Below are 25,405 nucleotides of genomic sequence, written 5' to 3'. Positions count from 1 at the left end.
GTCAACCACCCCCGACTCAGTCTGTGGAAGAGTCAACCACCTCAGAACCCACAAAACAGAAGTGGAGGTCGTCCTCAATCCTGAAGGACTACAAAAAAATAATTTAATTCATCCTTCCAGAACGATCCATTCAGCATTCAATTGGTTCTTCGAGGACTCAATTTTTTTTGTCTTCAGTCTCCATCTCAGAGCCCATTCCATGTGTTGACCATTCCATGAACAAGAACTTCATAACAACCACTACTATGTTTTTGCTCTGCACTTACATTCACTCTGTATGATCTGATTGTAAGCATTTAGTTTTCTCTTCTCCATGTTGTTTATTATCTTGCTTACTCACAGATTCAATCTCCTATTGCTCTTCAGGTATACCCAGGAAGAAATTCGCCAGAAAGTTGGGACCTTCCGACAAATGCTGATGGAGAAGGAAGGGGTATTAACTAAGGAGAATCCGCAGGAACGCCATGTGTAAGTGTGCATTGCTTTGTTAAATTGACCAGGATTTCTTTGAAGACTGGAATGTATCTTCATTGTAGGTTTATATTCTCTTGTGTCTAGATTATTTAATGGAGTATATTGACAGAAACTGTTTCCTCTGTGGTGATTGTGGTAGCTGGGCGGACTCCAGAATTACTGGGTATAATCTTAAAATTAGAGCTGTGTTATTCACAGTGTGAACTTCTCACAAAAGGCATCAGAAATCTGCATCTCTCTTCTCCAAAGAGTAGTTGAGGTCAGGTCAACTGAAAAATTGAAATCTGATACAGATTTTCTTTATGCAAGTGCATAGTTATGGAACTAAATGAAGATACAGATCAGCCACGAACAAGTTGATTGACAAGGCAGGCTTGAATTACCAAATGACCCACTCCTATTCCTGAGAATGAACAGAAGATGTTTTGCCTTTTTAAACTGCAATTTTTTTGTATACATACATTTTTCTCACTGAGAACTGGTAAGAAACCATTGAGCATTGCTATGTTTACACACTTGGCTATTTGCAACAATACAAGCCACAGTTTATTTCCCAGTAACACTGGGAGGTTATCTTTACACACCTTTTAGGGAGGTTTTCAGCAATAGTAAATGGAACTTTTCATCTGGAGCTCTTTTCAGCAACACTTCCCCCTTTCTCATCAAGTATCAGAGATATACCTCCGCTTATTTAAATTGTCTTATTAAACTTATTAAATTAAAAGGGTAGATAAGTTTCTTTAATGTTTTTAATTGCTTTTAAGAATGGATTTAACTACAAGGCACACATGTATTAAATTGATTATTTATATATTTGAAGTATTGAATGACTGCAGTTATATGAAATGCAGTATTCATTTTATGCACATAAAATCTATACTGCATTTCGCATAATTATGTGAAATACATACGTAAATTTTCTCTGTGTAATAATTAAATCCTCATTCATATTCTTGTAGCATGTAATAAGCACTCTTCTTAAAACAGTACATCAGGCCACACTCATGTTTACTAATTCTTTTATGAATTAGCCAAGAACAGATCAACCATGTTATGAAGATTACACTGAGGAAAAGAATACATTTACTGAGGTTGTCTTCTCTTTTTAACAATCTAAAAAATGTTACCTTTAATTGTATTCTGGTTGTTCTATTCTTGTTACGGTTTGGTGGTAGAATAGTGGTGAAGTTACCAGACCAGTAAACCAGAGACTTGTGTCCCACCATGGTAGCTATGGAATTTGAGTTTGGTTAATCTCGAAGTTAAATCAACACAACTAGTTTTATTAGTGACAACCACAAAACTACCAGATTGTTGTAATAACCTATTTTGTTCACTAATATCCTTCTAGAGGCAGTCTGCCATCCTTACCCAGTCTGGCCTATATGTTTCCAGACCTACAACAATGAGGTAACTCTTCAATGTCCTTTGTACTGGCCTAGCAAACCACGCTGTGCCAAGTGTTGCTTCTACTATCTATGAAGTTCCAATATCTAAGTCGGTGGCTGTCAGGCAGAGTTCTTCAATCTCTAGCAGCTCATCGGCTGCTATTGACCACTACGATTGCCACCTTCACCATTCTGTCTTGGAGTGCTTCCGAGCTCCCTGAGTGGGCAGAAGTCTTTCTGGATATCCACTCTATAACTACCAGTGAGTGTCCATTCATAGATCTGCACTGCCATCCTAGTTTGCAGGGTTAGCTGCACAATGACTTCCAGCAGTGGTTGGATTTCAGGAGGTGATGTGCATTAGTACAGGTTACCTTCAGTTCATGCGCAGGCTCCTGCAAATACTTGCAGTTCGAGATCAGAAATAGTGAAGATATTGTGACTGTCTCCTCTTATAGCAGTTGAATCTTTGTCTTCACCCATAGCTGCACAAATTAACTTAATGCACTGCATCACCATCGGCTGTTTGAGTTTCATTTCTTTTGCTCCTGCCTGATTCTGATCTGATCAGAAAGACACGTGAATGTAAGATAAGATATCTTTATTAGTCACACGTACATTGAAACACACAGTGAAATGCACCTTTTGCGTAGAGTGTTCTGGGGGCAGCCCGCAAGTGTCGCCACACTTTGGCGCCAACAATATGCAAAGAATAGAGGGATAGGGATCATGTACAAGCAGAAGGGAATTAGTTTAGTTTGATATATTCAGCACAGACATTGTGGGCCGAAGGGCCTGTTCCTGTGCTGTACTGTTCGATGTTCTATAATCTTTTACCAACAGCGGTGCAGATAGTGAAGCTGCTGCCTCACAGCTCCAGCAACCCAGGTTCAACCCTGACCTGCGCTGCTGTCTGTGTGGAGTTTGCATGTTCTCCCTGTGACTGCTTCCTCCAGGTGCTCTGTTTTCTTCCGACATCCCAAAAATGTATAGGTTGATATGTTGCCCCTTGTGAGTAGGTGAGTGGTAGAAGTTGGGGGGGGGGGGGGGTTTGTTGGGAATGTGGGTTGAATAGAAACATAGAAACATAGAAAACTTCGGCCCATAAAGTTGTGCTGAACATGTCCCTACCCTAGAAATTACTATTCTTACCCATAGCCCTCTATTTTTCTAAGCTCCATGTACCTATCCAAAAGTCTCTTGAAAGACCCTATCATATCCGCCTCCACCACCGTTGCCGGCAGCTCATTCCACACACTCACCACTCTCTGAGTAAAAAACTTACCCCGACATCTCCTCTGTACCTACTCCCCAGCACCTTAAACCTGTGTCCACTTGTGGCAACCTGGGAAAAAGCCTCTGACTATCCACACAATCAATGCCTCTTATCATCTTATACACCTCCATCAGGTCACCTCTCATCCTCCATCGCTCCAAGGAGAAAAGACCGAGTTCACTCAACCTGTTTTCATAAGGCATGCTCCCCAATCCAGGCAGCATCCTTGTAAATCTCTTCTACACCCTTTCTATGGCTTCCACATCCTTCCTGCAGTGAGGTGACCAGAACTGAGCACAGTCAGGTTAGGATAGGATTTGTGTAAAAGTAGATGCTCAGCTGTTGGCACGGACTCACTGGGCTGAAGGGCCTGTTTCTGTGCTGTATCCCTCTATGACTTTAAAAGGCAGTCAAGGATAAGCAATAAATGCTGCCCATGCCAATGATGTCCATATCCTGAGAATTAATAAGTTAAAAAAAAATCACAACCTCTTTTATTTTAGTTGCTTTCTTTCTGTCTCTGTCTTTCTGTTCATGTCTCTACTGACTCAAGAAAAATTCTTGTGTATTTATGTCCATTCCCAGACACATTATTGGTGATTGATAACTGAATTATCATTAATTTATTTGAAGAGTGTTGGGAAGCTCTTACTATCCTGGGACGCAAAACCACCCAAAAAAATGATACCAACATTCTTCTTATGCCAAGGCACAAAATAAGAGAAGTGTATTAAACAAGGGAATTTCAAGTTTGCATGAACAAGTCTGTGCATTGCAAAGGCACCATTAGCTTATTTTCCTTCTAAAAATACAATGTTGAATGTCCATTTAATCAAAGTTTTATGAAGTTAAATCTAGTTAATGACGGATGTTGGATTTGTTCCAAAATGGTACCTGATCCAATGTCATCACTGATTTTTGATGCCTTTGTTCTTCAAGGAGTTGATTCAGCATATGCCAGAAGACTAAGTTAGCATGATGCAACTTAAGTGTCAGTTGGTTTGATGAGGACAAAGTGAAATTTGAATATGTTTTGCCTCCATTGGAACTCTTCCATTCAATTGATCTCACTTCGACTCTGTCAGGGCTATATAATAAGGGACCAAGTTAGCTGCAGGATGTTGATGGGTTTTGAACATCAGACGTGGGTTTTTGAGCTCAGGGATCTCTCTCTGGCACCTGATGTGGTGCTCCACCTGAGCTGTGAATAGCTGATACTGATACTGGATACAAAAAGTATGAAACCTTCGTTCTCTTAAATCAACAGCTGTTATCTCAAGGGACCAAAACAAAATGATTAGCTACGTCTCCCTTCCCGCAACATTCCATATACAGTTCAATGCAAGAACTAATACATAGAAGCAATGCAGGAAAAGATTTTCCTTTTACCTTTATTAATACATATTGAGAAACCTACAATAACAATGTGTATAACTGGAAGAACATGAAATAGAAAGTAATTGATTTACTTTTGAAAGAATTCTCTGAAATGCTTGCCTTCACACTATATTCCAAATGTTTGCTTCAGTTGGAAATGGTCGTGGGCAATAAGGAAGCTCAAGAGCAGCTGATCAACTTTATTCATTGAAATTATGTAGAAATTGTTTCATTTGCGCTGCAAATCCACCCCAGGGGCTCTTTTTTGTTATGCAGCATTCCCATTTGACACAAGCCCGGCTAGAATGTTTCCTTTAAAGAATACATTCAGAAAGATGGAGTGTTTTCTGTTGAACAGAGTAAGGTTACCTATAAATAATTCGTTTACAGGTATCTGGAAACTAACAATGTGTTGCTTATTGATTTATCGAAACTTAAGGTATCATTACTATTATTACTCACATGTTATAACATTATTATTTATATTACACAGGCTGCAGGATACTGCAAGTAATAGCTTTCATAAACAGAGGTAATGACATTGAAATCAAATTGATACCACATGCATTTTCAGGCAGGAAATCTTATTGGATAATGCTACCTCTTCCCACCTGAAGCCAAGATGTACTGCATTCTTGAAGTACAGTCTGATCTAACAAGTAGCAAGGCTCAGCATTTGTAATGATTCCCTCTCTTAGACTCCACTTCTTTCTACAGTCTATAAGCTTTTGTGATCAAGCTTGACACTGTCCAGGGAGTTCCAAGAAGGGATGTGATATGTTTCTAAATCAAATGGTTGTCTAATTTGAAGAGGAACATGCAGGTTGTGGTATTCTTCTGTATCCCCAGACGTTGATCTCGGTGACAGAAGTCAAAGGTTTAGGAGCTGATGTTGAAAAAGCTGCAATAGGTTGGTGCAATGCATCTTATAGATAGAACATAGAACAATGCAGAACAGGAATAGGCCTTTCAGCCCATGATGTCTGTACCAAACACGATGCCAAATCAAACTAAATCTCTTCTGTCTGCACATGATCCATATCCCTCCATTCCCCGCACATTCAGCTGCCTACCTAAAAACCTCTTAAATGCCACTATTGTATCTGCTTGCACCACACCATTGGCAGTCCATTCCAGGCACCTAGCACTCTCTCTGTGAAAAAACTTGCCCTATACATCTCCTTTGAACTTTCCACCACTTACCTTAAATGCACGTAGAGTCATACAGTTCTAGAGTCATAGAGTCTAGAGTCATCTAGTCATAGAGTCTAGAGTCATAGAGTCATCATACAGCATGGAAACAGGTCCTTCAGCCCAATTCGTCCATGCTGACAAAGGTGCCCATCAAGCTAGTCCCATTTGCCTGCGTTTGAGCCATATCCCTCTAAAGCCCTCCAATCCATGTACTTATCCAAATCTTTTAAATGTTGCTGTTGTACCTGCCTCAATCACTTCCTCTGTCAGCTCGTTCCATATACCCACCACCTTCTGCATGAAGTAGTTGCCCCTCAGATCCCTTTTAAATCTTTCACCTCTCACAGATCTATGTCCTCTAATTTTTAGTTCCCCTTCCCTGGGGAAAAGACTACATGTGCTCACCTTATCCATACCCACATGATTTTATACGCTTCTGTAAGGTCACCCTCAGTCTCCTACATTCCAAGGAATAGAGTCCTAGCCTGCCCAACTTCTCCCTATAACTCAGGCCCTCAAATCCTGGAAGCATCCTCATAAATCTTCTCCTTCCAGTTTAATGATGTCTTTCCTATAACAGGGCGACCAAAACTGTGCACAATACTCTAAGTACAGTCTCACCAATGTCTTCTACAACTGCAACATAACATCCCAAGTCCTAAACTCAGTGCCCTGACTGATGAAGGCCAGCGTGCCAAATGCCTTCTTCACCACACTGTCTACTTGTGATGCCGCTTTCAGCAAACTATGTACTTGTACTCCTAGGTCCCTCTGTTCCACAACACTCCCAGGGTCCAACCATTCACTGTATAAGTCCTACCCTGGTTTGACTTCTCCATGTCATCTGGTATTTGACATTTCTACCATGGGAAAAAAGATTCTGACTGTCTACCCTCTCTGTGCCTCTCATAATTTTATAAACATCTATCAGGTCGCCCCTCAGCCTCCAACACTCCAGAGAAAACAGCCCAAGTTTGTCCAGCCTCTCCCTTATAGTTCATACCCTCAAATCCAGGCTGCATCCTGGTAAACCTCTTCTGTACACTTTCCAAAGCCTCTATATCCTCACTGTACTGGGGCAACCAGAATTGCACACAGTACAAGATATTATAAGCTGTAGCAACTTTCTTGTGGTTGTACCATTTGTGACAGTTTAAGGTGGTAAGTAGGGTGCTGATTCAGTAAATTACTATCTCCTGATGTGCAATGCCATGGACCCTATTTTACATCCAAGTTCTTTGTTTTCTGTTTTTTTTCCTTTTATTTGCTGCCAAAATCAAACTCTTCCAGCGTAAAAGACCTTCATTACTGACTATGTAATTTAATAATGTGAATTATCAGGAATGGCAGTTCAGTTACTGAATTAGTCATCAAGAGGCCTGAACTAATGGTCCAGAGACATGAATTCACTCTCTTCATGGTAGATGAAAAATTGAAATTTAATTAGTAAATCTGGAATAAATGTTTTGTTAGTGGTGGTGACTATGAAAATCATTGTAAAAACTTATCTGGTTTGCTAACCTCCTTTTGGGAATCTAATTGGCATGAATAGCCATAGATCATCAACACAGTAGAATTGAATTTCACTGCAGTCTATAACCTCGTGATCCAGCACGTTCCTCACTGCCAGAGGACCAATTGTGCTTCAATGAGGAATGTAGAGCTGTATGTTTACCACTAAGCCAGAGGACCAATCCTGCTGCAGTGAAGGACATGCTGACAACAGCATCAGGAATTTCTGACAGTGAGTTGCCAGCTCAATGAACTTACAAAACAGGATTGCAGGCATGTTAAAAAAGTGAAAGCAGCATTGCATAGACAGAGCTAAATGGTCTCAGAAACAAGAGATCATATCAAACCTCTGCAACCTTACCATGTTCAGTCACAAACAGTGATAAGAACTGAACAGCTAATGAGAGGAGGAAGCTCCGTGAGCATCAATGAGCAGAGAAAAGCAAAAGACATGGCTGAAGCATTTGTAACTATTCCACTCAGGAGTGCTGAGTGAATGATCCAGCCCAACCTCCCCCACCATTACAGGAGCCAGACCACACCACATAATGTTAACGAACATATGAGACCAGAGAACACAGCAAAATCTGTGTGACCTGACAATATCTTGGTGGTAAAGCGTGCTCCAGAATTAGCTATGCCTCTCGCCAAAATGTTTCAGCTCAGCTGTTACACGGGCATGTACCTAACAATGAGGAATATTGCCTAGGTATGTTCTAACATTTGAAACTTCAACCAATTCACTTTGGCTATTTGTTGCCGCAGCAGCATAATATCAAACATCTGCAGAGGGATGAAGAAACATAGAAAAATCACATCACAGGATACCATTTGTTCTGTTGTATAAGTGCCCCCTGGAGACCCCCAACCTGATTCCACCTTGCTGCACTATGTCCGAAGCCCTGCAAGTCATGGCTCTTCAAGTACATATCAATTACCTTTTAAATGTGAAGAACGTTTCTGCCTCTACCAGCCTTTCAGGCAGCAAGTTCCAGACCCCTTCCACTCTCTAGGTAAAATATTTTTTCTTCATTTCCCCTTTAACCTTTATGCCATTCACTTTAAAATTATGCCCCCTGTTTTTTTTATTAATTTTCCTGCAAAGGGAAGTAGGTTCTTCCTATTTACTCTGTCTAGGATCCTCATAATCTTACATACCTCAGTCTCTCCTCTGCTTCCTCTGTTCCAAAGATTCTAAGTTATCCAGTTTTTCCTCATAGCTACAATTTTCCAGTCCTCATAAATCTCCTCTGCGCCATCTCCATTGCGATCACACCTTTCCTGCAATGTGGGGAACACAATGTATTCAAGCTGTGGCTTAACTTGTATTGTTGACAGCGAACAATTGGCATTCACTCACCAATAATGTGCTGACCGATGTTCAATTTGCCTTCAGTGATGACACTCTGCTGCAGATCTCATTATAACCTTGGACAAAGTAGTGAATTTCAAAAACTTTTGACAGAATGTGACGTCGAAGACCCCAAGTCTTGTGCAGAAACCATGGGTCAGAAGTGGGGTTGGTCATTGATGATTGCACAGTATCTATTCCATTCACAATCCCTTAGTCAATGAAATAGTTCACTCACACATGCAGCAAAATTCAGACTTGGGCCGATAAATGGCAAATATTATTCCAGTTGCACAAGGCACATGCAATGACTATCTCTAACAAGAGAGCATCTGTCCATCTCCCCTTGATAATCTATAGCACTACTACTGTTATTGTCAAGTTCCCCCACTAGTAACATTGCAGCGCATCGTCATTGGCCAGAGACTTATCTGGACAAGCCACATAATTATTATGACTTCAAGAGGAGGTTGGAGGCTGGTATACTGTGAAATAAGCTGTTCAACCGTCAACAAAGTAGAGTTCAGCACTGTGACGGAATACACCTTTTTAACCTAGATGACTGCAACTCTAACAGCCTTTAAGAAACTCAACACTATTCAGGACAAAGCAGCCCACTGCAAAGGCAGTCACTTCGGCAGCCAACTCTTCCAAGCACTGAAACTGAAGTGCCTCCTGACAAGTAGCAAGTCACTCAGACTATTTCAATAGTAACCCCAAATCCACAACAGCTACTACCACATATTGTCAAAGGCAGCAGAAACATGGAAGTACCACGACGTGCAAGTTCCTTCCAAGTTACACATCATCCTGACCTTGAATACAAAACCATTCCTTCATCACCTTTAGGTCAAAATCTTGACATTGTCTGCCTGACAACATTGTGGAAGTTCCTGCTCCACATGGACAGCTGCAGTTCAAGGTAATGGCACAGCACAAGCTCCTCAAGTGTAAGGAAGGAAGGGCAATAACAATTGGCCTTGATAGAAATGCAAACATCCTGAAAATTAATAGAAAATTCAAACTGAAGGTCTACTTCATTGCAGGTTTTAGGAATCTACTCTGTAAATCATGGGTTCTAGCCTTACCTCAGATACTTAAACACATAATCTGGGCTGACTGCAATGCATTATCGAGGAAGTGGTGAACTTTTGAAAAAGTTGTACTTTAGATGATACATTAAGTAAAAGCCCTGCCTGCCCCTAAATGTAAAAAAAATCCACAACAATATTTGAAGAAAAACAGGGATATTCTTCTTGATGTCCTCATTATGATGTCCTCAGTTTGTACGTTCTCCCCGTGTCTGCGTGGGTTTCCTCCGGGTGCTCCGGTTTCCTCCCACATTCCAAAAACGTACAGGTTAGGAAGTTGTGGGCATGCTAGGTTGGCGCCGGAAGCGTGGCAGCACTTGCGGGCTGCCCCCAGAATACTCTACCCAAAAAATGTATTTCACTACCTGTTTCGATGTACATGTGACTAATAAAGATATCTTATCTTATTAATTTTTATCTTTAACCAAAATTACTAAAACAAGTTATCTTCATTTTCAATGTGTGGGACATTGCTTTATGCAAGTTGACGGTGTTTTATATATGAAAATTTTTTCATTGGACGTAGAGTCCCAGGCTGTGAAAGGTGCAAGTTCTTTCATCAATTTCTTTTCTTTGATATGTGGATGCTTCTTGTAAATACTGGATGATCCAGAACAACACACAATCTGAATGTGGCAGCAGAGTTTCAACAATTTGCAAACACCCGTGATCCAGGATGTTAAATTCCCCACCACAAAACTCATTATTTTTATGAACCTGAAAGCGAAAACCTTTTATCAGTCTGGTAGGTCTCTGAGTGCCAGGTCACAGTTATGATGTGAGGATTATTAGGACCATAGCTAATGAAGGATAATAAGGCAATCAATTTACAGATATTTTTCATAATTAACCATTCTACATAGATTTGCACTGAACCAGAACTTTATTAGTTGAAAATACTGGATATTTAAGAGGAGAAAATTGACAAAGTCGAAGGGAGTAGTAAAAAAGGTAATAAATCAAGATATAGTGATTAACTATTTGAGTAATTCAGCAATCTAATAAATTAGATTGTTGATCCTTTTGGGTGCATTTTTATAATGCTTCCTCGTGACCTTATCAAAAGGATTTTTGTATTTGCATTTGAACTTCTGGCTACCATAAACACCTGGCCGATGAACATCCACAGCAAGCAAAACAGCTTTATTGAATTTATTACTTGAATATGAAGATTTGGATACTAGAGAGATTATTTTCTCTTTTTCCTCATAGTACTTGTAAGAAATGGATGTTCCCCAACTATTCAAAATGTTATTATTTTGATGTGTGACTGCCAGAGCCACTTATCATTAGCATCCTAGAAGCTGGCTTGCTGGAGGCCGCAGTCCACTGACAAAGCTTTACGAGACAAGCTTGTTGTGTACGTTTGCGCACAATAATAAGGCCATAAGAATATAGGAGGAGGGAATGGTCACCAGGCTTCTCAAGTCTGCCCTACCATTCAATCTGATGATGGCTGATCCATCCCAGGTCCCATCCCCTCTTCGGTGCCAGTTCCTCAAAGCCCTCAATTCCTGATCTTTCAAAAACCTATCTTCTTCCTCCTTAAATATCCCCAACGATCTAGCCTCCACAACCCTTCCCAACAGAAAATTCCAGAGATTCACCAACCTCTGCAAAAAGAAAATGATCAAGCATGATGAGTTTGAGTGATTCTGTCATTACATATCATTACATTCAGCAAATTTTTATATGCATTGTTTATTGAACGGATAAAAATTTGGGGTGATGTGAATATATCCACTACTTTGCCTAATGAATCTTTATTTGGGTCAAGTTCTTCTCTTTATGGGGAATGATGATAGCTTCAATTACAAATGAAAATGCCCTGAGGTAATTGTGTTTCAATACCTTTTCTAAAAAAAATTGCTGAACAAATCCTATTTCTCGTGTAAACTTTGTATGTTAAAAAAATCACATTTCAGTAATCACATTGCATAACCTGGGATAATTTTTTTGAAGATTTACTTCTTCATCAACTGTGGCATTAAAGTTTATAAATTAAGAAACCAAACCTCAAAGAAATGCCAGTGGACAAATCGTGTTTGGCAGTGATCTGAGCATTTTCTCAGAGAGCGGAAAACATCATTTAACCTTTCATGCATATGCCACTATTCATTTAAGCCCAGTCCCTTGTTTTATCCCCATAGCTCTGCAACTGATTTTCCTCAGTTATATATCCAATATCCTTTTGAAAGATATGACTGAATCTGGCTTCAAATAATCCAATACAGATCATAACTATTTCTTTAAAAAAAAGTTCCCAAAAAATTGTAAACCATCAGCACTAGTAAGGATTAAGCCTGCTTTTTGTTTGATCTAGGTTATTCATGAACTTATTTCATAGTTCAGAGTCAAATCCAAACCAAGTTAAGTGGCTCTAATGAGGAGAAAACAAATTGTATCATCACGGGAAAAGTAATGAATGATATATGGAGATGGCATGAATGCGAAGATCCTGGATAGCTGTATAAGATCAGATCTCTTTATTAGTCACATGTACATCGAAACACCCAGTGAAATGCATCTTTTGCGTAGAGTGTTCTGGGGGCAGCCCGCAAGTGTCGCCACGCTTCCGGCACCAACATAGCACGCCCACAACTTCCTAACCCGTACATCTTTGGAATGTGGGAGGAAACCGGAGCACCCGGAGGAAACCCACGCAGACACGGGGAGTACGTACAACCTCCTTACAGACAGCGTCACAGTACCAGGGGAGGAAGTCACACTAAAAACAGTGTCTTTCTGAAGCAGTATGGAGCAGTAGTCATCTGACGTTTCACATTCTTTCCACCATAGTTATTTCTAATTATTCTCGCAAATGGTCCGACCTACCCATGATTGATTTTGAATTTTCTATCCAGTGTCTCCCACATCTATAGTGAAGCCATTCACTTGATCTGCTATGTTACGGTCCCCAAGGTCTTCCAAGCTGAGGTTTCAGTTATAAACGTTGCTGTTGCCACATGCTCAATGGCTGTCGGTTTTTGTCAAAAACACTCTGATGTGGTCCAGGTGTTACTGTATATCCAAATTCCAGAACTTATCAACATAAGTGCATCAAATGGAAGAGCCCAGAGAAATAACACTGTGGCAGTAATATAGACTATTTGATCAGGCCTCCTGAAAAAGCCCTTACAAGGGCAACAGAAATCACTGACAGATGACTATTCCGTTGACCCAGATTTTTGCCTACAGCTGTGAACAGATAAACAACAGGGTAAGCTCTCAAAACCAAACGGTGCATGGCGTCCTGATATGACATAGTCATGGCTCTTTGTTACCTAAGTTAGATAGCCATGAGTTCAAGTCCCACTGAAGACACTTGAGCCACTAAACAAGATTAACACTTTCAGTGCATTATTGAGAGAATTGGCATGACCAGATGTAGTGGTTATCAGATGAGATCTTAAGATCAGGCAGTGTCTACTCTCTCAGGAGACTATGAAAGATGCTACAGTACTGACCAAAAAATGTGCATGAAATTAGCATAAAGCCCTTCAGGATACCCCAAGGGCTTGAAAATGCATGTATAAATAAACGTAAATTTTACTTCTCTGTTTGCATATGGGCATTCGCATCTGCAATATTTTGAGATAGGTAGCCAACTAAGCTACAAGCTCATAGCCTGAGGGGCATTTTAAGCTAATTGGTCAAATAATATGTCACGTAGAAATACATAGAGTGACCTCAGTGTGATAGAGCACACACATGCCTCAAAGAAAAGCTCAGCAGCTGAATGCTCTTACACAGTTGCAATTGTTTTCAATAAATCAGCACAGTACTTCAAGCTGCAATAATTTTAAAAGATCATTTTCCAAATAAACTGTTGCAATAATTAGACATAAAGATAGAAGATTCTGGAAACATTCAAATCAGGAAGGATGGAGAGAGGATTCAATCCGATGACCATAAGCTCTAAAAAGTTAATTCAGTTTCTGTCTGTTCTGATGCTGCTGAACCTGCTATTTATTGTCAGCATTTTCAGTTTTTATTTTCAGGATGTGCATTATTTTTGCTTTCTTAATAATCAGTAGTTATGTAAAATATCCCAGAAGGAACTGATTAATGTAACATGAAGACAGTCATCCACAAATAAACTCCTCAATTTTAGGTTGGTGAAGCAATGCTGCTTCCTGCAGTGATGGATCTATTTCCACTGGCTCTTTGTTAAGCTCTTTCTTCCAACATTGCAGAAGACCTTGTGCCAGTCTTTATACATCGACTTTTTTCCATGTTAGTACACTAATACCGTTAAGCTAACATAGTTTAATTGCTCCTTTCAACGCACTTTGTGGGCTAGAAATATGAGTACACTTTCACCTTCAGTTGTTTAATAATCCCTTGAACAACCAGCTGCCAACATTATGCCAACCTGTATTAATTCAGAAAAGACCTGTGAGGTTATGCAAATAAAATTATGGGATTGTTGTTTCCATAGTCCAGATAAGATAATTTGGCACAAGATCAAGTTCAATTTATAAAGGATTAACTTTGAGAGGAAGCAAGATGTTTAGAAATCTGATTAGGAAACATCCCTTATATTGTAGATTTGTACAGAGGATGGTTTGGCACTCAAGAGTAGAGAAATTTATACTGAACAGTTCAGTGAACCTCAAAGTGCAGGTTAAGTCTGTCAGGGCAACCCAATTCTGTAAATAACAAAGCATCCACTTGAATATAACAGGAGTGATTTATATGGATTCTGACAGTGAACTGGCTCTTTATGGTAACAGGTAACCTCTTGTCAAGGTTGTAGAGACACATCTACCTCAGAAGATAGTTCATTATAAACTAGAAAGACTAAACATTTTTGAGTACTCAAATAAACATGATCCTCTACTTATTATTCAGTACAATATCAAAATTAAACTAAATAAATCAAGTAAATAACAATTGACTAGGTCTTCAAGCTGCCAAACTGATTTCTGCTGTGCACTGCTCCCTACGTTTGGATGCTGCCTGTGTTCTCAACAGTGGTATTGCTGCAGTCAGGAACATAGAATAAATTATTAAGCTAATGCCCCTGTAAATAGTGGCACCATGTGTTGGTGCTAAATCATTGTACCATAGAATAACGGACAGTTTAATCTTGTCAGAGCATGTCTGAAGTTGTGTGAAGAACTGCTTTTCTAACTTACACTGGCACACACTGTGCTGTGCACTCATGCTGCACTTTGCTTTCATCATCATTGGCATCAGCGGATAATTCCCTGTTCTCTGATCTCAGCTTTGAAATAGTCATTTGAAGCCTAGATTTGTACCTCTGACTGGTTGTATCACTGCCTGGTATGGAGCCTCCAATGCACAGGATCGCAAGAGGCTGCAGAGGGTTGTAGACTCAGCCAGCTCCATCACAGGTACAACCCTCCCCACAATTGAGGACATCTTCAAGAGGCGGTGCCTCAAGAAGGCAGCATCCATCACTAAGGACCCTCACCATCTGGGACATGCCCTCTTCTCTTTAATACCATCAGGGAGGAGGTACAGGAGCCTGAGGACCCACACTCAACAATTCAAGAACAGCTTCTTCCCTTCCGCCATCAGATTTCTGAATGATTCATGAACCTATGAGCACTACCTCATTATTCCTTTTTTGCATTGTTTATTTATTTCTATAATTTATAGATGTTTATATCTTTGCACTGTACTGCTGCCACAAAACAACACATTTCACATCATACGTCAGTGATGATAAACCTAATTCTGATTCTGAAGCTCATCTGCATGAATTGAGTGATTTTTTTTATCCCCATCCTGTGTCTTTTGTGTAATAGGAATGGTCAACATCTCCTGGCTGTTAGAATCAAGTCCACCAAAGCAACCATACAGAGCTGACATTTTATGTTAAGTGCAGGTTCTGATTTGCTGTCACTTGGTACCTTGAAGTAGTGGAGTCATGGACATACAGCAGCTTGCTATCAGTTTTGCTTTAGGATTACAATCAGATCCTGCTGGTCATTTGCAGTCATCTTGGACCTCCTTGCCATTGGACCAAGGCCTTGCTCTATCAGATCTATGTGGTAGCTGGTGTGCAATAGTCACTTAGGAACTTAGGATGAGTTTGGTTAACCACAGATTCATACTTCCATCAACTAACTTGAAATATCAGGTGTCTTCTAAGGGGTTTCAGTATAATGCCTTTGACATAGTTTCACAGAGTCTCAAATGATTCTGAGTTTCAACTTCTTAAATCCGAAGAGATTTTTACATTTTATCTATTTAAGAGAAGGAATTAACTCCTGCCGTGGCTGGAGGACTTTTTGTCAGAACCGTGGCTGAAGTAAGAAATGGAATAACTTCTTTCACCTCTGGAAACATTCTCCACCAAGAAAGGAGATCACTGAAAAGCAGGAAGTAGGACACTGGGCCATGTTAACTGAATGCAGAAAGAGACTACAAGGTTCTGTGGCAAACATGAGCATTCTCTCTTCATATAACTCAGATCTGATTGTTAATAAGTGCTGTGCTCCCGGGTCACAGTAACGAATGAACCATGCTTTGGATCCAAATACAGTTATTTATTTGAGTCTAAAAAAAACATTGAACAATTCCTCAAGCAAAGACAAGTCATTTTTCATCTCCTGCTTATCTGCAGTGTTTTAGTTCACCTTGCATTCAGAGTTTCAATTCCAGTGCTTTTTTTGTTTCTTTGCTTGTGCCAAGAACTCCATCATGTGGTGAATTACACTGATCTGCACCCAAGTGCTTTATAGGTATAGTCCTTCATAACATTCTGCAAACACTGCTGATGAAATGCTGTTAAGTATCTGCATAAAACATCTCTTCGGTAATATTTCCCACTTTGTGAATATTGCAGAACATCATTATGTTAGGAGTTGATTGGGATAAGCAATTGCCTTTTGTTAAATCAAATGAAATGTTTCCACTTCAGTGGTACATACAGTGAGATTCTGATAACCCAACAGTTCAGCACTGGCTCACCAGGTGCAGATTCCTGTGCACTCCAGGATCCTGGTTCACAGGATCCTGGTTCACAGGCTCCTTCTAACACATTGGGACCCCAGTTCCTGTACTTCCTTTAACACACAGGGCCCCTGGTTCCCATGCTGTCTTTAACAGATTGGGGCCTCAGCTCCTATGCTCTCTTTAACACATTGGGGGTCAGGTTCCTGCGTTCCCTTAACAGATTCATTCGAAAAATTCTTATCCTCCTGTCTTAACATCATAAAAAAGGGAATTTAAAGTTTGTTGGAATATTAATTTGAATAACATCAAACAGTCTGGAAAATCTGCCAGTCCAACATCACCAAAGTCCCAAACATGCCAGATTAACAGAGTTTCACAGTGTATACATTCGGTATAACTTCAGGTACTGGAAATCTAAACTACAGTCTGAAAATGCTGCAAATAACAATCAGGCTTCACCAAGGGAAACAGTTAACATTTCAAGTTGGTAGTTTCTGTTGAAATCTGGAGCACATTCAGGATTGAAGGGGTCTTATAGTCTGCAGTGCAATGGTATCTCTGGCCTCTTGCAGCATGTTGTTGCCTCTAGAATGCAGAGCTGGATCTTATAGATATTCTTTATTGTCTTCCCCACAGAGTAATCAGGGAGAATGACACAGTAGGGCTCCTGTGTAATGAATTGAATAAGCAGCGAAGAATGTGTGTGTGTAAGGTACAACACTGCTCCATTAAAAGACATTACAGTACAGAACCCTGCTCTTTTGCTGAATCCTGCTGCCATCAGTGTCAGCTGCAATTTGTACACTACATTCTGCATTCTTTCCCAGACTTCTACGGTTTAAAGGAAAGAGCAAATACCTCATACTGCAGGGAATAGCTCTGCAGTAGCCTACCCAATCAGCTCAAAGCCAAAATCTGATTTGGCAACTGGTAATACTGGAAGTACACAGCAGATCAAATGACCTCTTAATGTAAGATTAATCACCAGAATTAACTGAATGTTCTGAGGAAGGGCTCCAACTGAAATGTTAATCTTCTTGAGAAGTAGATTGCTTATTTTTTTTTAGCTCTTGTTGCACTTTTAAGCAGCTCCAGTTTCACCGTTTGAATTTGGACTTTGCAGTATAACGTAGATAAATATGAAGTTACCATATTAGCAGGGAAAACAAAGAGGTTATTACAAAGAGGTGCAAAAATAGGATGTGTTGATGTACAAAGGGACTTGGGTACTCTCGCGCACGAGTCACTGAAAGCAAATATGCAGGTACAGAAAACAATTAATAAGGCAAATGGTATGTTGGATTTCATAGCTGGAGGATTTCAGTATACAAGCAACCATGCCTTTGCAGGTCCCTAGTGACAACACACTTGGAATATTGTGCGCAATTTTAATCTCCTTAAGTAAGCAAGGATATACGTGCCAGAGACGGAGTGCAACAAGGGTTCAGCAGACTGATTTCTTGGATGGCATGACTGCCATATGGGAGAGTTTGGGTTGACTAGGCTTGTATTCATTAGAACTGAGAAGAATGAGGGAGGATCTAATTGAAACTTACAAAATTCTGACAGGACTAGACGGACTGGATGCAGGCAGGATGTTACCCAGGCTGGGGTATCATGAAGCAGAGTTACTGTCTCAGGTTATGGGGCAAGGGATCTAGGATTGGAATAAGGAAAAACTTCTTCACCTAGAGAACGGTGAACGTGTGGAATTCACCACAACAGGTGGCTGAAGAGGTTGAGTCACTGAATATATTTAGGCAAAGGGGATAGATAAAATTCTAGAAGCAAAGGGGATCAATTAGAATGGAGAGAGTAGGAATTTGTTATTGAGTTCAATGAAAAGCCATGATCATATTACATAGAACATGGAACATTACAGCACAGTACAGGCCCTTCAGCCCACGATGTTGTGCCAACATTTTATCCTGCTTTATTATCTATCTAACCCTTCCCTCCCACACAGCCCTCCATTTTCCTATCATTCATATGGCTATCTAAGAGTCTCTTAAATGTCCCTAATGTATCTGCCCCCACAACCTCTGCCGGCAGTGCGTTCCACGTACCCACCACTCTCTGTGTAAAAAACTTAACTCTGACGTCTCGCTTATACCTTCCTCCAACCACCTTAAAATTATGCCCCCTTGTGTTAGCCATTTTCACCCCGGGAAAAAGTCTCTGACTGTCCACTCGATCTATGCCTCTTATCATCTTGTACACCTCTATCAAGTCACCTCTCATCCTCCTCTCCAAAGAGAAAAGCCCTAGCTCACTGAATCTATCCTCATAAGACATGCTCTCCAATCCAGGCAGCATCCTGGTAAATCTCCTCTGCACCCTCTCTAAGGCTTCCACATCCTAATGAGGCGACCAGAACGGAACACAATACTCCAAGTGTGGTCTAACCAGAGTTCTATAGAGCTGCAAAATTACCTCGCAGCTCTTGAACTCAGTACCCCGACTAATGAAGGCCAACACACCGTACGCTTTCTTAACAACCCTATCGACCTGAGCGGCAACCTCGAGAGATCTATGGACGTGGACCCCAAGATCCCTCTGTTCCTCCATATTGAAGATGGAGTAGGCTCAAAGGGCTGTATGGCATATTCCTGCTGCTATATTCTATGTTTCCACATTACAAGTGCCAGAGTGATTCTGTGTATCTGATGAGAAACTGCATTCAACTGACCAAAGGGAAGACAATAAAAAGATTGTGATTTTTTTTCAAATGTCTACCACATAAAAATGAAGTGAAATAGACAAGAACCAAATCAGAGTGTTTGGAGGAATGTTCAGTTTCTTTTAAGCAGAAACTGTGACAATAGAGGCAGAATGTTCATTCATACCAGAGGCTATTATGTAGAAGCATTTTGATTCAGTAACACATTAAAAAGGAGCACATAATGTCTTTATTTATTCAGCTTAGAACCTGATGGCTCAGATTGTACAATGATAACGGTGGCTAAACATTTTCTATCATCACACTGTCTCAATGAAACTGGCAACCGCGATTACATGCATACCTAACGTCAATACTTCAAACAAAATCCCTAAGTCAATGACCTAGTCCTCCTCTACAGGTTACACTGCTAGTAGCCTTCTTCACTGAAATCAAGGTGAATCAGTTGAAATAAACTGAATTTAAGCTATTTACAAACTAGTCAGAAAGTGCCTGCATTTTTCAAATCTAATTTTGAGAAGTAAAACATAATTGTAGTTTCCTCACAAATATTTCAACATAAGGCATTTTAAATAAATGCAACATTTTTAAGGAAGTTTATCTATATGACTAAGTTAGAAGCTGAATGTGTGTTCTAATCCTTTGTTTAGCAATCTTTCGCTAAATTTGTTAAAAATAATGCACTTATTTCCTGGCATGTTTTCAATGAGTTTTTTTTTGTGTAATTAATTGATCCAATGGTATCACAGTGGCTTTTTATCTGATTAGTTGAGCTTATGATATCACAGTTGCTGGGTGCCATGGATCCCTTCAAACTGATACCTAACAGCAATAGGAGTTGGAAAATGGGGCGCCCTTGCCTCAGATCATTGGATCTTTGTGGGAGCCCATTTCAGCTCAGCAACAAGTACTGGGCCATTACCTATTACTTGAAGTATCACAACCAACAAAAGCTGGCAGCCCCAAAGCTTTAAACTGGATTTCTCTGCTAATTTATATAAATGAGATAAAACCAATAAAGTAATTGGCAACTAATTTGGTAAACGATAAAATTGGGTGTCACAGTGGCACAGCTAGCAGAGCCACAGCCTCACAGTGCCAGAGACCCAGGTTCAATGCTGAACTCAGGTGTTGTCTGTGTGATCTGTCTCCCCATGACCACATAGTGGGGAGCACCTTCAGGTGCTCAGTTTCCTCTGACATCCCAATGATACACATTTTGGTCGGTTAATTGGCCACTGTAAATTGCCGGTAGCGCATGGGTGAGTGGTGGAAGCTGGGGGAAGTAAATGAGAATGTGAGGAGAAAAAAATGGGGTAAATGTAGGATTGGTATAAATGGGTGTTTGATGGTCAGCACAGACTTGGTGGGCTGAAGGGCCTTTCCTGTGCTCGATCTATGACTCTAAAATAATTTGCCAAACAAAACCCACAACCAAATACATATTCGAGACATTGGCATTAAAGTCAAAGTCATGTTTATTGTCAAATGCACAAGTACATGTATGCACCAGTTCAATGAAAAACTTACTTGCAGCAGCATCACAGGCACATAGCAACCTATAAACAGCATTTACAAGAAAAACATAAATTAAACACAATTTTTACAAGAAAACACAATTAAAACAAAAACACAAAGTCCATTTTAGTACAAAGTGGTCATAATGTTGTTAACTGTAGTGACTAGGGTTGTGCCGGTTGGTTCAAGAACTGAATGGTTGAAAGGAAGTAGCTGTTCCTGAACCTGGTGGTGTGGGACTTCAGGCTTCTGTACCTCCTGCCTGATGGCAGCTGCGAGAAGATGGCATGGCCTGGGTGGTGGGGATCTTTGATGATAGATGTTGCCTCCTACCAATGGTGGGGAGGGATGTGCCCGTGATGTATTGGCCTGAGTCCACTACTCTCTTCAGCTTCTTACGTTCCTGTGCATTTGAATTGCCATACCAGACCATAATGCAACCAGTCAGGATACTTTTAACAGTACATCTATAGAAGTTTGACAGAGTGTTCTATGACAAGCCAAGCCTCCTTAACCTCCTGAGAAAGTAAAGATGCTGTCGCGCCTTCCTTGCAGTTGCATCTATGTCTGGGCCCAGGACAGGTCATCCAATGTGTTAATGCCCAGGAATTTAAAGCTGCTAAATCTCTCCACTGCCGATCCCCCAATGCAGACTGGCACATGTTCACCCTCCTTCTCCTTCCTGAAGTCAACAATCAGCTCTTTAGTTTTGCTGACATTAAGCGAGAGGTTGTTGTTGCGGCACCACTCAACCAGGAGACCTGTCTCACTCCGATAAGTTGACTCATCATCACCTGTGATTCGTCCAACAACAGGGGTGTCATCAGCAAATTTGTATATGGCATTGGAGCTATGCTTAGCCACGCAGTATAGAGAGTAGAGCAGGGGTCTAAGCATGCAGCCTTGAGGTGCACCTGTGTTGATGATCAGCGAGGAGGAGATGTTGTTACCGATCCTCACTGACTGAGGTCTGCCGATGAGGAAGTCGAGTATCCAGTTGCAGAGGGAGGTACAGAGGCCCAGGTGTTGAAGCTCGATGATGGGTTTGGATGTGATAGTTGTGATGAGTTTAGATGGGGTAATTGTGTTGAACACTGAGCTGTAGTCGATGACCAGTAGCCTGATGCACAAGTTCCTGTTGTCCAGATGGTCCAGAGCAGAGTGAAGAGCCAGAGAAATCGCATCTGCTGTTGACCTGTTGTGGCGGTAGGTAAACTGGAGCAGATTCAGGTCATCTCTGAAGCAGCAGATAATTCGCATCATAACCAACCTCTCAAAGCACTTCATTACAGTTGATGTAAGTGCCACTGGACAGTAGTCATTGAGGCAGGTCGCCATGCTCCTCTTGGGCACTGGTACAATCAAAACCAGAAAAAAAATACAGTATATTCTCAGCAGATCAGGCAGTATTGGAGGTGAGATAAATTAGCATCTCTGTTGCGAAACTTCTTCACAATACTGAAGAACACCAGTTAAAAAATTATAGAACAAATGGAGAGGGAATAACCCAAACTCAGGGCAAGAAATAGATTAGTTAATTCATAAACTAGAATTTATGCATTAAGAGACTTCATATGTGTACTTTGGGAATACTTTGATATCCAAATTTTGTTTGGAAGTGTTAATTTTGTGATAACCTTTATCTTGGCACTGTGTCTAAGTTGATATGCTGATGGTCAGAAACAGGGGCACCATAAGATGTGAGACTCTTTGGGAATTGAGAATTAACACTGTGTTCTACACCAGGACATTTAGATAAGTTGGTTAAGGATGGTCCAGCCCGAATGGTTACAGAAAGATGGTCTCCAGGTTCTGTTCTCTCTGTCTGTTGTCCATAAAGCTATGCGCAAACTTCACCTGTTTCTCCTTGGAAAACTGAATGAAATCCCAAGCAGTTACAGATGGCAAACTGCCCGATTGCATTTACTGCAGCTCCAGTATCAAATATGAAAGTTCAATGTCATGGTTACCTGGCAAGGTTGTCTTCACCCTGTTTTGGGGTTAAAATTGTGGTTAAAGTAGGTGTCATATTTCAATCACACCATCATTACTGAAGTACAAAGATGTGTCGCGCAGTGTTCTGTACAGAGGTTCAGGTGGGAGAACAGTTCTCTAAAGACCTTAGGTAGACATGTAAACTAATAAGAGACTGAGAGCCCTTCACTGTCTTCTCCTCCTGCTGTTTCTTCTTTTGTCTGACTCTAAGTGGCCTCTGCTCATTCTCTCAGTCCTGCTGTGCTCTAAGAGGAATGTCTTTTAATGCATCCATTCTGAAAGTAACTCTTCCGTGGAGAAACTTCAGCTCCTGGCACCCTCTCCCTTAGTGACAACAAAATCTAGAAAGGGTCAAATCCTTGCATGAGTATAGTAATGGCCAGTGGAAATCGTCAACAACAGACCTGGAAGTAGTTGAAGAGCCCTTTACATAACAATGAAAAATTGACTGGTATATATCTTTTATTTGTATGTATGAAATCTCACATCATTCTTGCCACATGTGTATGCACGTGCATATATATTGTATACATATATTTGGCTACTTGAAAAGGCAGAAGAGAGTTTGAAAAGTTTTTGTAATCTGTAGTAGTGGAAAGACTAGAAAGACAAAATTGGAGTTACAGGAAATGTCTGTATCTTAAGTAGGTCTTAGACCTTTGTCTCAGTGAGCTTGGAGTCATGAGCGGGGCTGACTTTACCCTCCCTAGATTTTGATTTTCAGCTGTATGAGAGTACAGGGTAACAAAATATTGTCCTTCATTGATTCTTGATTGTGTAAGGATTCAAGTTTATTCCTCCATGTCTTAGAAGTTCTCGGTGAGTTATGTCACATTTTCTAGCCACCTAATTAAGGAGCTGCATAGAATGAGGAAGGTGAGTATTTCATTCTCGTGGACTTGTGTAGTGCCTTCTCAGTCACTGATTTGATATTGAAAATTATGTTTTAAAATGTTAGCAGTGTGTTTTTTTGGATCAGTTTATCTATATTCTGCAAAGTATGTAATCTTTGTGCAGTATTCCATCCTGTGAAACTTGCTCACTCATTTCCGTGCTGCCACCCAGAGTTTCCTTCTGGAATTGGATGCTGAATGTCAGGCCAAAATGTGATCACATTTAAATTTTTAAAAAAACAAAGGAAAATTGTGGATTTACTGCAAGTCCCATGAAGTCTGATTTTCCTTCTGGATTTCCATGCACCATGCACGGTGTATCCTGCACTTACACACTTTGCCAAGTGAAGTAGTCGTTCATCCTGAACAGCAATGTGACATAGAACTCGTGCTCCATGGGATACACATTGAGCCTGATATCAATTGCTGCTGCAGGACTCCCAACTCAGTGAAAGACATCCTCTGATTTGCCCGAAACTCACTAGTTTTCCAGTGTAAGGAGTTGTCTATGACCAAGTGCTGCAGCGTGGAACACACTAACATTCAGGACTGCAAACTGAGGGATGTGCTAAGGGTGCAGCCTCTGTACTTGCTGTGCGAGGAAGGACCATAGTTTAGGCTCTCTCATAGGGCACCTGAGGGGCGGAATCTGTGAAGACCCCTCAGACTTTTGCTCTTGAAATGTAGGTAAAAGGAACTCATGCAAACACAATGTAAATGGCATGACATGGTTTGTACTAAAAATGAGGACTTATATGTTCTATATTATATACATTTGCAACTTTATGAATAAAATATATTTCTGGAATATAAAATTTAACTATTGTGGCCAGTCTTCCTCAGGTTCCCTGTCATCTGGTCTCTCCCCACTTCTACAGTCAAAATCCCCACCTCCACCCTGGCAATACCTCACCAAGTACCCCGCGACTACTATCTAATGCAGACTTCCCAGTGATCTCCTGTCTAACTCCCCACCAATCTCCCGGTCATCATCCAAAAGGTCCGTTGCAGCCGACCAAATTGCCACCTGAGCCTCCAACCTATGACACAACCTAATCCTTGAGTTCCAATTCCCACTGACTTGAGACACACCAACCCTCTATCAACCACACCCCCACTCCCAGGCCTGTCTCCCCAGTGACCCAGACCTGGGCCCACAACTTGCCTGATTTCTTTCACATGCTCAGCAATGGTTATGTCTGCAAACTAAGGTTTTTAAAATGCAAGGCCGATTCCATAGCAAACAATGTCTTGAACCTACAGAGTTTTGCAATGGCAGCTCCTTAACCAAAACATTAATTTCCTCAATGCATCCCTTTAATGTGCCTTTAAGAGCACCATGCAATTACTAAAACAAGATTAGTGATGGGATTTGCATTTAATATTATTGCAATAGGCATTTTGTAGTACACCTATGTGTGCAACAGATACTACTTCTAAATGTGCTGTTTCAGAATAGGTTTCTGCTATAGCAGAACCTGATGTGGATTTTCAAGTAATTTTGAAATAAAGTATTCCAAACCATTATTTGTCACAGTCATGCAGTCTCCATGTTACGAAAAGAAAAATAATTCTTCCTTTTCATGTGAATATCTAGATAGCACTTATGCAGAAACCATATTTGTTTTAAGTAACTTATTTCAGCTGATTAGTTGCACAGTTTCTTCCCTGTTCAACATCCCAGCCTCAACATCTTCACCCCATTTGTCAGATGTAGAGAGAGAAT

At 40.6% G+C, this 25,405-nt stretch overlaps 1 protein-coding gene across 5 annotated transcripts in view; it reads left to right on the top strand.

Moving 5' to 3' along the window:
• LOC127581386 (serine/arginine repetitive matrix protein 3-like) overlaps positions 1 to 25,405 on the top strand; it is a 271,960-nt gene that overhangs the window by 87,716 nt on the left and 158,839 nt on the right. For all 5 annotated transcript variants that reach the window (XM_052035765.1, XM_052035761.1, XM_052035763.1 and 2 more), the window contains exon 3: positions 367 to 468. In XM_052035765.1, the coding sequence (XP_051891725.1) occupies positions 367 to 468 (102 nt within the window). The remainder of the gene's footprint in view (positions 1 to 366; positions 469 to 25,405) is intronic.

The sequence above is a fragment of the Pristis pectinata genome, chromosome 21 (assembly GCF_009764475.1).
Source record: "Pristis pectinata isolate sPriPec2 chromosome 21, sPriPec2.1.pri, whole genome shotgun sequence".
NCBI classification, from domain to species: Eukaryota; Metazoa; Chordata; class Chondrichthyes; order Rhinopristiformes; family Pristidae; genus Pristis; species Pristis pectinata.
This window is presented reverse-complemented; position numbering and strand designations above follow the sequence as displayed.